Raw genomic sequence first — 12,490 nt, forward strand, 5'->3', positions numbered from 1 at the left:
ACTGTCACGTTTTCCCTTGCCCACATCACGGAGACAGACTAGCCCCTTCAGAAGCCTGCATCAGAAAGGAAACATTTCATGAAGGTTTTATGAATGAGTCCCTATTCATTATTAATACTTTTTTTAATGTAATCCTCCCAACCCATCTTCTTATCCTTATCCGCATTGCTGTACCCATTCTTTACTGGATGGCTAAAATCATTATCAGAAAAGCCAGCAAAGGCAGCTTCCAATGTTTACCTCCTTAGTGGTCTTCTCTTGGACATTCCATGGTCTGTACACCAGCTGTTTTATTGCCTTAAGTTATTCCAGTTTTTTAGCAGTCATATGTCCAAGTCTTTGTGTGCCATCCCATGTCCAGCACCCTATATTATAAGGATTCTGTATGATAGATAAGGAAAATACATAGTCTGCCTATTTCTTGTTTATACCTGAATTACAGAAGACTGAACCAAGCAAGAAGCCTTTCAAGACAGTTTGCTCTGTTGAGTAAGAAAAAATGATAAGTAGAGGGGGAGATAGTTTCCATAGTGAAAGCTTATGACAAGAAGGGTAGAAGCAGTCAGTTATATAATCAAAGCTGTTACTCCTTTGGAAAGTATAACCCTTCATTCAAGGGATGGCGGGAGCAAAAACATTTTTTAAGTCCTTTGCTCTTCAAACTAGGGCCCCTACCCTAGAATTCCCAGTTCTTTTTGAGAATCCCCTTTTAAAATTTCCTTTGGTGCTCCACCCTAACACATGCAGTGGGGACTCTTCACTCATGGCCCCAGCTGTTTGCTTTTTTTTTTTTTTTTTTTTTTTGCATAAAAGGCTGGTGCTTTGGAGCATGTAGTGCATTGATTCTCTCCTTTCCACTTTCCATTCAATTCCTCAACCCTGGGATCAAATAATAGCTGGGCTTAAGTTAGTCAAGCAGAAGCCCTTCTGATGACCATGGTAACTAGCTTATTACTCCATGTAATTCTTTTTGTTAACATTCCCATAGAACATACCATTCCATTGGGCAGCATGGCAATTAACAGCATCTCAAAACTGACTCAACTCAACCAGTCTTCCCTGTACTCACTTCCTAACGCACCAACTCTTGCAGACCTGGAGGACGATACACAAGAAGGTAACTGGAGGGACTTCTGCTTTGAGTTAGAAGTCAGCCTGCTTGTTTCCATTTTATAATGTTGAAAATAATAGGAAGAAATTGTGGCATTGTTACATGTTCCCCTAAACCCAACCCTTCCCATTTATGGCTTCTCTGAACCATGGGAGTAAGGTTAAAAAAAAAAACAAAAAAAAACAGCCTGTATCAAAAAAGGAAATTTTCATGAAGAAAATGCCAGGGTTGGGATCTTTGTTTCCAGCACCCACTTCAGTCCCTGGCACATAGTAGGCAGTTAATGAATACCTGGTAAGTGAATGAATGTTACAGATTAAACTTCACTCCACATTTCAATATTGAGAGGTTTCAGGGACCGTGGCAGTCTAAATGCAGCTCCCTTCCTCCCTTCAGGCTCTTTGCCACTTCTAATTGAAATGGCTTATAATTCAAATGGCTGCTAAAGCTATGATCAACTATGTATAAGTGAGGACTTCAGTCAGAACTGTGTTTGGCTGCGTATAACAGACCCCCATTACAATGTTTAAATAGTTTATTTTTCTCATAATAAGAAATCTGGAACTAGGCTGGTGTAGCTGCTTGAGAAACTCAATGATAAAGTCTCCCTCTGGATTCCTGGCACAACAGCCTTTGTGTTTGTTTGGTTTTCATCCTCATGTTTGAAGAATGTGGGCTCTACCTCCAAGCTTCAAGTCTATGTTCCAGGCAGGAAAAAGAAGAGTAAAGGGCAAAATTACTGTCTCTTGGCAGAATAGTTTCCTTTTTGTCAGAAAAATAATAGTTTTTCCAGAAGCCCCTCCCAATAACCATTCGCCAGAATAGAGTCAAAAAGGTTACCCATAGTGCAAGTGAATTTGAGGAGATAAGTATTTTTAGCTGTGTAGTATTGCCTCATCAAACAGAACTGGAGTTTTAAAAAGGGAGAATGAATATTCAGTAGGCAACTAGTGTCTCCAATACTAATGCCTTGGAGTGCATTGAAATTCTGACAGAGAGAACTGATGCAAGGCTTTCTCTTTCAACTGGACAAGCAGCTGCACAATAGGAGGAGGAGTCCAAGAGCTGAGCCTGGAAAGTGTTGGGCCCTGGGAAGAGTTTATCACTTAGAAATGTGTGGAATCCTCAAGGGTGGGAAAAAGGTCACATTTGCTTCATATGTGTATACTGGGGCTCTCTAACCCCTAAAAGGCAAAGGAGTTGTTAAATAAGTAGAATGGGTATACCCTGCTTTTGAAGCTGGTAGATAAAGGTAGACTAGATGATAGGATTTCAAGGGACCTCAGCAAAGGACAGGTAGGGGTAGAGACCACACTGTCCTACATACTGATGGGGATAAAAACCACGTGGGCTTCTGGCACCTTCTGAGTTCATGCTTTTTAGGATAGTCCAACAATTAGACCTAAGTTTCATTAACTTAAGTAGAAAAATGCTGACTTTTCTCAGGGGACTCAGCAGTTAGAAAGAGGACAATCAGGAAGCAATATCAGAATACACAACCAGAGAAGTAACACTGCTAGAGGACACAGATGAAAACCTAAATAAAAACAAGAACACTTAAGGGCATTTAAGACAGCACAAAGACTTCCTATAGAAAAAAAGTAAAAATTCTTGATTAAACAACTGACTAGATGAATTGAAGACAAGTATAAATATTGAGACCTGAGTTAGTAGCCTGAAAAAGCAAGTGCAAGAAATATCTAAAAGGACAGATAAATAAATTTTAAAAGGAGAAATGAGTGAAAAGGTGGAGGGTGAGAGAAATAGAAAATACATCCAGGTGACCTTCCATTGGAATTATAGATGCTCAAAAAGAGAAAAAAAGCTGGAAAGGGAATAATAAATAAACAGTAATAAACAAAAACTTTTATTCAATCTGCAGATTGAAAGGGCTCTCCTAGACTCAAATTGAATTCAGGAGAAAACAGACACCTAGGCATTACATGATGCAGAAAAAAATCACAAGCTTCTAGGCAAAAATAACAAATTACTTGTGAAGAGAGAATAATCAGACTGACATCAGACTTCTCACCTGCAACAGTGGAAACTAGAAGGCAGTAAAAAACATAAACAGGTTACTGAGAGAAAAAGTGAAAATCAAGAGTCCTATATATACAGATGAAACATACCTCTCAGGTTATTAGAAGAATATTAAAGGATGTGTAAAACTTTAAGAACATAAATACTCCAACCAAAAGACAGATGAAATGGAATGGAGATGTCAAGATGCAGATATATAAAGAGGAAAGGAAACAAGAGATTAGTGAACCTCCTATGAAAGAGAAAGACTTAATTAAATCTTACTATCCAGAAATGTATACAACTTTTACATAAGAACTCTTGGAAAAAAGGGGACATAGTGCATAGAATATGTTTAAACATATACCCTCAGCTAAACCTAACAGAAAGGAGAGAGGCAAGGTATAAGAGCTTTATGCGTTAAATTGTGTCCCTTCCCCCTGGAAATATTCATATATTGAAGTCCTAACCTCACTCCCTCAGACTGTGACCTTATTTGGAAATAGGGACATTATAGAAGTAAGTAGGTAAGGGGAGGTCATACTGGAGTTGGGTGGAGCCCTAATCCAGTATGACTGACAACCTTTTAAAAGGGGAAATTTGCAGATACAGATATAAAAGAAAGCCATGTGAAGATGAAGACAGAGATGGGGTGGTACTTCTACATACCAAGGAAAGCTAAAAGTTGCAAGCAAACCACCAGGAGCTAGGGGAGAGGCATAGAACGGATTCTTCTCCACAGCCCTCAAAAGGAACCAACCTTGACCTTGGATCTGTGGCCTCCAGAAGCGTGAGATAACAAATTTCTGCTATTCAAGCCATTCAGTTTGTGGTACTTTGCTACAGTAGCCCTAGCAACTAATACAAGGAATGTTCCAGAGAGTCCTTTTAAAAGAAAATGTAGGACAAAGAGGAAAGGAAGTAGAAAGTGGAAGCCCTCATCCTACTCTAGGAAAGAAATAGTATGCCTTGTTGGGGGAAACAGAGTGTCTTGGTGTATTGGTTTTCTATTCATGTATAACAGATTACCAAAAATTTAATGGCTTGAAACACTACAAATTTATTATCTAACAGTTTTCATGAGTCAAAAATTCAGCTACAGATTAGTAGAGTCTTCTGCTTAGGATCTTATCAGACTAGAAACAAGGTGTCAGCTGGTGCTGTGATCTCATCTGAGGCATAGGGGCCTCTTCCAAGCTCACCGGGGGTTGACCTTATTCAGTTTCTTGCAGTTGTGGGACTAAGTCCTTTTTTTCTTGTTGCCTGTTGGCCAGGGCTCACTCTTGGCTCGTTTAGGCTGCTCTCAGATTCTAGCCACAAGACCCTTTCACAATATGGCCACTTGCTTCTCAGCCAGCAGGAATATTTCTCTCCAGTCTGCTACAACAGAGTCTCATAATGTTACCTAATCAAGGGAATGACTACTCCATCATATTATAGGTCCTGACCACACTCAGGGGAGGAGGTTGTACAGATGTGTATACACACAAGCATGAATCTTGGAGGCCATCTTAGAATTCTGCATACCACATTTGGTTAGAGAAACAATGGCATATTGTTTTCAAGTAAGGGTAGAATCATATGGATCCAGTCATGCAAATACATAAAAAAAGGAAGATAGGGCTTCCCTGGTGGCGCAGTGGTTGAGGGTCCGCCTGCCGATGCAGGGACGCGGGTTCGTGCCCTGGTCCGGGAGAATCCCACATGCCGTGGAGCGGCTGGGCCCATGAGCCATGGCCGCTGAGCCTGTGTGTCCGGAGCCTGTGCTCCACAACGGCAGAGGCCACAGCAGTGAGAGGCCCGTGTACAGCAAAAAAAAAAAGGAAGATAACCATTAAAGGAATAAAAAATTACTTTAGAATCTCTAACCTAATAAAGGAATGTTGAATCACATGAGTAAAAATAAGAAAAAGGGAAAAGAAACATTATAAAATAAGCAACAAAACATTAAGAGGAATAAAATAAAACAGATAAATCATTATGTTAAGTGTGCTGGGATTGAATTTCCCTTTTGAAAAGCAGAAACTATCAGATTGATATAAAAAGCAAAGCTCATCTATATGTTATTTTCAGAAGCATACTTAAACTGATGAAGAGGCCTCCTGGTAATGGCAGATAGGTAATTCAGAGCAGTCTTCCTGCTGAAGACAACTGAAAAGTCAGGGAACATATAAAAATCATCAAATAAGAGCTAATAAGATGATGAGATAGCACCAGATCAACATCCAGAAGAAGACAGAAATCCAGGGAAGAGGCTCAATGTTTAGGGTTGCTTTTGCCTAGGATACGTTGTCATTTTCAAAAGAGGCAATGAGGCTACTCAAAAGCTGAGAATTTGACCCATATGTGAGACTAGAAGAATAAAATGGAGTCTAGAACCTACAAAAGATGGCACCCATAAAAACTACCCTACCCTTTTGGTTAGCACCATGAGGAGCTATATACTGTAGGAGATAGAATGAACCAGAAATAACCACTCTTCACATGGACCGAAGCCCAAGTATAAGTCACCTGTGCATCCCAGAAAATGTTAAATCCCAAAATTGGACTAATTTGATTCCAGATTACTAATCTCCCCAGGGGCCTGGCAGAAAAAAACAGCAATTCACGCCAGAGAAATGAACTAAAATTGACTGTTTATGGTTGCACAGCTCTAAATATACTAAAAACCATTAAATTGTACACTTTAAGTGAATGGTATGGTAGGTGAATTATATCTCAGTATAAAACTCATATAAAAAAAAAAATTCTTCCCTAGAGGAAGAAAACATTATCCTAGACCTCATTGTTTTTATAAATAATTTTTCAAAAATAATCCTACTTAAAAAGAACCAGGCACATGAAGAAACACAACACCATGAACAAGAACCAGCACAAATAACAGGTAACAGAAAGATATCCACTGTTATTCCTGAGGGTGAAATTATTAGGCACAGACTGTAGGACAGTGTGCTAATGTGCACATGGAGATAAAACCAAACTAAAAATTCAGTGAAGAACTAATAACAGTGACATTGTAGATTTGACCTTATGATTCTGGCCATATGGCATACTACCTTTTACCAGATCAGGACAGGACTTGTGCAGATAATACTCTAAACTCTGGGGAAACTTTTAAAATAATTACCTAAAAGGACTGGAGAGTAACCAAAAATAAGCAGAAACGGGAGTGGCATCTACAAATGGCACAAGGGAACCACACTGAATGATTTTCCTATTTTTATAACTTTTCACCTGAGGGCAGACCCCAGTCAGCATCAGTCAAGGCTGCTAAAACTTGGTGGGAGCCTACAGTCTGGACTTTTTATTTCATCCAAGATGGAATAGTAGAGGCCAGATTTATCTTCCCACCTGGAACAACAAAAAAAACCAAAAACAGACAAAATATATAAAACAATGGATGTTGTCAAGATACTGACCACCAGACAGGGAAGAATGTTGAGCTCTGAATGATGGGAAGCAAGTGAGGTCAACCCTAGCTTATTATCTGAAAGTTTCCAGTCGACAGCATAGAGAAGGGAACCCAAGGAGAACCTGTTGTACCTGTTGAGAAGACATAACTAAGAGCCCAGCTGGATGAAGACAGGTAGAGTTCACAGGACTGAGTAACAGAGAGGAATGAGCTGCATAGAGAGAGAACTGCAGAGATCTGCAGAGTGTCCTCAAGTATTCAGGAAAGAACTGATGAGCACACACGTGTGAAGATACTACCCAAGGCCAGGGACAAAACCACCCAAGAAGATTAGAGGGAAAAATGCCTGGTACTCACACTGAAGCAGGAATAGTGTCCGTTTCTACCGTCCAGGTTGAAACACCTCATGGCTTACACAGAATTAGGTAGAGTACTCAGAAGGGTCCTGCCTCAGTAATGGGGAAAAAATTAGCCCTAGGTTAAATGCTGCCTTGGGTTCTGCCTGTCAAATACTAAGCACAAGACCTGAAAGTATCTGTTTTCAAGTAATTTAACTGTGTCACAGAACAAAGTTCAACAATATTTATAGAAATATAAAAATAGCAAGCACTCAACAATGCAAAATTAACAATTTCTGGCATCCAATCAAAGATTACCAGGTATGCAAAAAAGCAGGAAAAAAATGACCATAATGAGGAGAAAAATTAATTGAAACCAATCCAGAATTGAGATACAGTTTAGAATTAGCAGATACAGACTTTAAAACAGTCATTACTATATTCTATATGTCCAAAAACTTAGTACAGACATGGAAGATAGGAAAAAACAAATCCAAACTTAACTTTTAGAGATGAAACTAGTTTCTGAGATGAAAAATACACTGGATGGGACTAACAATAGTTTAGATATTGCCAAAGAAAAGACTGGAGAACTTAAAGACATAACAATAGACAGTCCAAAATAACACAGAAAGAAAATAAAAAATTATTTTAATCAAAATAGCATCAGTGAACTGAGGGACAACAAATGGTATAATGTATGTATAATTGGAGTCCCTGAAAAGTGGGGGTGGACCAGGAAATACTATTTGAAGAAATAGTGGCTCAAAACTGTACCAGTTACTTGGAAACTTAAACCATATCTAAGAAGCTTAACAAGCCAGGAACAAGAAACATGAAGAAACAATACTAGGAAACATAATCAAATTGCTTAAAATCAGGGATAAAGAGAAAATCTTAAAAGCAGTCAGTGGAAAAAGACAATTCCATACAAAGGAGCAAAGATAAGGATAATAGCATATTTCTCATTGGAAACAATTCAATCAAGATAAAATACTCAGGGAAGGGGGAGGGATAAATGGGGAGATTGGGATTGACATATACATACTACTATATATCAAATAGATAACTAATAAGGACCTACTGTATAGCACAGGAAACTCTACTCAATACTCTGTAATAACCTATATAGGAAAAGAATCTAAAAAAGAGTGGATATATGTATAACTCATTCACTTTGCTGTACACCTGAAACTAACACAACATTGTAAATCAACTATCCTCCAATAAAAAGAAAGAAAGAAACAATCAGAGGAAAATCTTGCTGTTAGACCAGAATAAAAAATAAATACATTAAAAATTTAAAAATAAAATATTCTTTAAGCAAATTCATTTGATTAAAAAAAAGTTAAAATACTCAAAGGAAAAAATTGTCAACCTAGAATTCTATACCCCATGAAAATATCTTTCAAAAACAAAGGCCTTTTCAAAAAGCAGTCTGGCAATGTCCATTCTATAATACTTCAGGGTGTCTAGCCATATAACAAAAGCACCAGAACAAAGGGACAGGTACAGAGATGATTACTGTAGCATTTGTAGCAGAATAATATTGGCCCCCTATCAATAGGTGGCTCACAGGATAAATTAGGGTGCATCCGCTCCCACAAACTGTCAGGCAGCCATTAAAAAGAATGCATTAGAGTTACATCCCTTAGAGGGCTTTCCACATTGTATTATTGTATAGAAAGTAAGATTCAGGTAACATGTGTGGTATCCCATTTTTATATAGTAAACGATCTCACAAAATTTAAATGTATACCTATATGTCTGCCTAGGACCATATGAGATGAATATGAAGGTATAACTGCCAGGGGAGGGTAAAACCATGTTAAAGAAACAAAAAAAAAACACAAAAAGTCTTCTTATTTAGAAATGTAAATATTTATGCATTTATGTAAAATTATATGTATGGGTATATGTGTAAATCAAAAATATTATTTTTATATACTCTGTTTTATCCAATCTCTCCTAGGTTTGTTAAACACTTTCTACCCTAGTCACTAATGCTAATCATTATTGCATAATTGCTGTAATGAAAGAAGCAGGAGAGAAGGTTTCTGATGGTTGCATTTCTAAGAATTTATCTTTTTTCTGTTACATCATGGTATTTCGTTTCTAGGTAGGTATTTCTAACAGAGCCAGACTTAGCATTAATTATAATGTTATAATTATAATAGAAATAAACATAACATGCCACGAATATACATTTTAGACAGAGGAAAAAGGATTCTAATCAAAAGATCATGAAGTGCTATAAACGAGGGGAAACCATGTATCTGGGGAAAAAGAAAAAAGTTGTTCAGATTACTCTGACTTATGTAGTCCCACTCCCAAGAAGTTCAGTTTGCTGTCCTCATGCCCCCTTCCCCAGATTCCATGACACTCTGTTGGTGGTAGGGGAGCCCAGACAGAGGCTTAGACCATGAATAAGACCCAGGACATTTAGAGTATAGAATACATTTGGTCCACATTTGAAAATAATAGTTAAGAATATGTTTGAGATAAGGCTTTTTTTCCCTCTGTTTTTTTCATCCAAGCAAAGCTGGATGAATAAGTATGTTTGAGCTGAGTGTGTTTGAACATTACCATTAACTTCTGGGTTTGCAGCTAGTGAGAACCAGCCAGAGAAGCCTCACTTTGATTCTCGCAGTGTAATATTTGAGCTGGATCCTTGCAACGGAAATGGGAAGGTTTGCCTTGTCTACAAAAGAGGGAAACCAGGTAAGAATCATGGCAGGCATGGTCCTGTAGCTTGGGAATGGCCTTGGCTGACCTTGCTCTCCAGCCATCACACAAAAGGCATGCTCTTCCCTGACCTCCTGAGGTGCTGCTGGGTCTCTTGTAGATGCCAAGACCCAGAAAACCCCTTTGGTCCTCTCTGAGCATCCCCCTCCAGGCCAATTACTAGAGTCTTTTTAAGCTATTGTCATTTGTGTCACTTGTGAGTTACTGCAAAATAATAAGATTAGGATAATAAGTGAATAAATGCTAAAAGAAATAGTCATTCTGTTTATAACTCCTCCAGCAGGCTCATGCATTAGAAAAGCATCCAGGAAAAACATTGTCTTTTACACGTATTTATGTAGGCCAATTAACAGCAATAAAAATCTGAATTACTAGACCTCAAACTAAGATCCCAGATGGGAAATCAAGAGAAGGCGGCTCTGGCTTCTTGAGCAGTGGGCACCACCTGGCCCTCTAACAGCAGTTCAGTCCCTAGGAACTACAGCGTTGGACAATGTCCAGCCCTCTTCAAGTAGCTTTCTGCCTGCAAAGGGTGAGAAGACACACCAGGGTTTACCTCTGGGGGAAAGGAGAGATCATCTCCAGCTGGAGGAGTCTTTGTGAAGTAGCCTTTGAGCCGCATCTTTTTTTAAAAAAAAAAATATTTATTTATTTATCTATTTGGTTGCACCGGGTCTTAGTTGCAGCATGTGGGGCCACAACTAAAGAGCTCGTGTGCCACAACTAAGGAGCCAGTGAGCCGCAACTAATGAGCTGCATCTTGAAGTATAGGTCTGAATGAGATATGGGGGGTGTGGGGTGTGGGGCAAAAGGGGGCATCCAAGCAAAGGGATATGGGTAAAAGCTATGCCATGAGAGAATGCACCTGATTTGGGGGGAATGACAATTCCAGTTCATTGGCCACGTGGTTCATCTTGTGGATGAGGAGGAGATGACACCAGAAGCCCTGTGATTCCCTTTCATGTGGAGTTTTGAAAGCCAGGTGAAGGGGTTTGGATGTTACGTGGAAGTAGGTGGGGAGTCAAGGTTATTTAGCAGAAGTATGGCAGGATTCAAATGAAAATGTGACCACAAGCAGAAATGGAAGTGGAAGGTACTGGAGGATGGAGGCCACTTAGGGAGATGTTACAGCCATTAGACAGGAGATGAAATAGGAGAGGCCTAGGAGATGAACTAGGAGTACTAAGAATGGACGGTCAGAAGCAAGCGTGAGGCAGGAGCTGGTACAATAGTGCCTGCTTCAGCTCAACCAGCACATCACACAGCCGCACAGGCAGGAGTCCCAGGAGAGGAAGCTGGTCTGGGCTCCTCCATGGTGGTTTCTCACAGCACTTCTAATTCCTGACAGACCTCCTGAGAAAGCCAGAACTGTTCAGACAGAGTGCCTCTCCATCAGGAAGGCTGAGACCACAGTATGTACCTATTGGGGGAGGGGGAGTGTTGAGTCCGCACAAGAAAGGAGTGCTGCTTAGATAGCCTGAATGCACAGATGGCCAAAGCCCAGCAGATAGATCAGTCGACTGACTGATCAAGAATTTGTAAAAGAATATAAAGAAGCCAGTAACAGTGGTCACTGGAGAACAGAACTGGGAGGTTGAAGGGAAAAAAGGGAACTTTTACTTATAGTTTACATTCCTTCTACTATTGAAATTTGTTTTAACCATGAGTAGATGTTGACTTTATAGATAAAAGGAAAAAAGTGTTAAGCCATCCCTTCCTTTATGTCCTTTGTCTGCTATTTCAGCATTAGCACAAGACACTGAGATCTGGTTCCTGGACAGAGCATTATACTGGCATTTTCTCACAGATACCTTTACTGCCTATTATCGCCTGCTTATCACCCACCTGGGCCTGCCCCAGTGGCAGTATGCTTTCACCAGCTATGGCATTAGCCCACAGGCCAAGGTAAGGGGGGACCACCTGTCATCTCAAACTGTAGAATGTATCAGAATCTTCTGAGGAAATGCTTAAATTGCAGATTCCCAGCTTCCTCATCTGATGCAGGAGATCTGGGGTTGAGCCCAGGAGCGTGTATTTTCAATAAGCAAGGCAGGTGCTTCCAATTTAGGTGGACAACCTCACTTTATACTAATCTAGTTAAATGGTTCCCAAACTTGGCTGAGCCTCAGAATCACCTGGGGAGTTTTTAACTTCTAATGAAAAGGGGTTGGTGGTGGGGGGAGATTAGGTTTGACCATTCATTTTGGATAGGCAGTACATGCATACAGGAACAGTGAAAAATCAGTCTGTTATTCACTGGCCAGCTTCCCCATCCACTTCCCCACAGGGAGCCACTGTTAGTTTCTCTTGTGCCCTCACTGAGATACTTTATTGGATAGAAAGCATGCATGCATGCATACAGTTTTTGGTTCCTTTTCTCTAAATCACAAGTGCGATATACTATTCACATTGTTCTGCACCTTCTTTGCACTTAACTCCATGTTGGAGCTCATTCCCTATCAATATATAGAGAGAGCTGTCTTTTTCAATGATACAGAGTATTTCAAAGTATGGATGTGCCTCATTTCTATTATAGATCCAGACACCATTTTAAACATACAGATGTCAGGTAATGCTGATACACTGCCTGGTTTGAGAACACCAGGTGTGTCTAGAAGAACTTTTGACTGGGTGGCAAAAAATGAGGGACTCGATGAATGTATTCATCAAGTGGACCTCACTTTCCTCAAATGTCACATGACAGTGACATACATCCAGGCAACATAGTGGGTGGTTGTGATCAATGAAAATAAATGTAGATGCCCTTTGCCCTCAGCTGCCCAGAAAGCCTGTAGGGAAGAGAGCAGGCAACTTCCCTCAGTAGAGGCCTGCTCTGGCCTCTGTCTGCTCCTTCCCTGTGGGAAG

The 12,490-nt window shown here is 39.8% G+C and overlaps 1 protein-coding gene across 2 annotated transcripts in view; it reads left to right on the top strand.

The window, feature by feature from the left end:
* Positions 1-12,490, top strand: part of TPGS2 (tubulin polyglutamylase complex subunit 2) — a 59,413-nt gene that overhangs the window by 40,856 nt on the left and 6,067 nt on the right. The window contains exons 4-7 of one of the 2 annotated variants that reach the window (XR_013831205.1): positions 989-1,117; positions 8,853-8,999; positions 9,488-9,601; positions 11,370-11,383. Coding sequence is in view for 1 of the 2 variants with exons in the window: in XM_079942023.1 (XP_079798149.1) it covers positions 989-1,117; positions 9,488-9,601; positions 11,370-11,530 (404 nt within the window). In the remaining variant the exon portion in view is untranslated. Of the gene's footprint in view, positions 1-988; positions 1,118-8,852; positions 9,000-9,487; positions 9,602-11,369; positions 11,531-12,490 lie in introns of those variants that run through there. The other variant, XM_079942023.1, reaches the window with a different exon arrangement.

Source organism: Stenella coeruleoalba (assembly GCF_951394435.1).
Source record: "Stenella coeruleoalba genome assembly, chromosome: 14".
Classification (NCBI taxonomy): domain Eukaryota; kingdom Metazoa; phylum Chordata; class Mammalia; order Artiodactyla; family Delphinidae; genus Stenella; species Stenella coeruleoalba.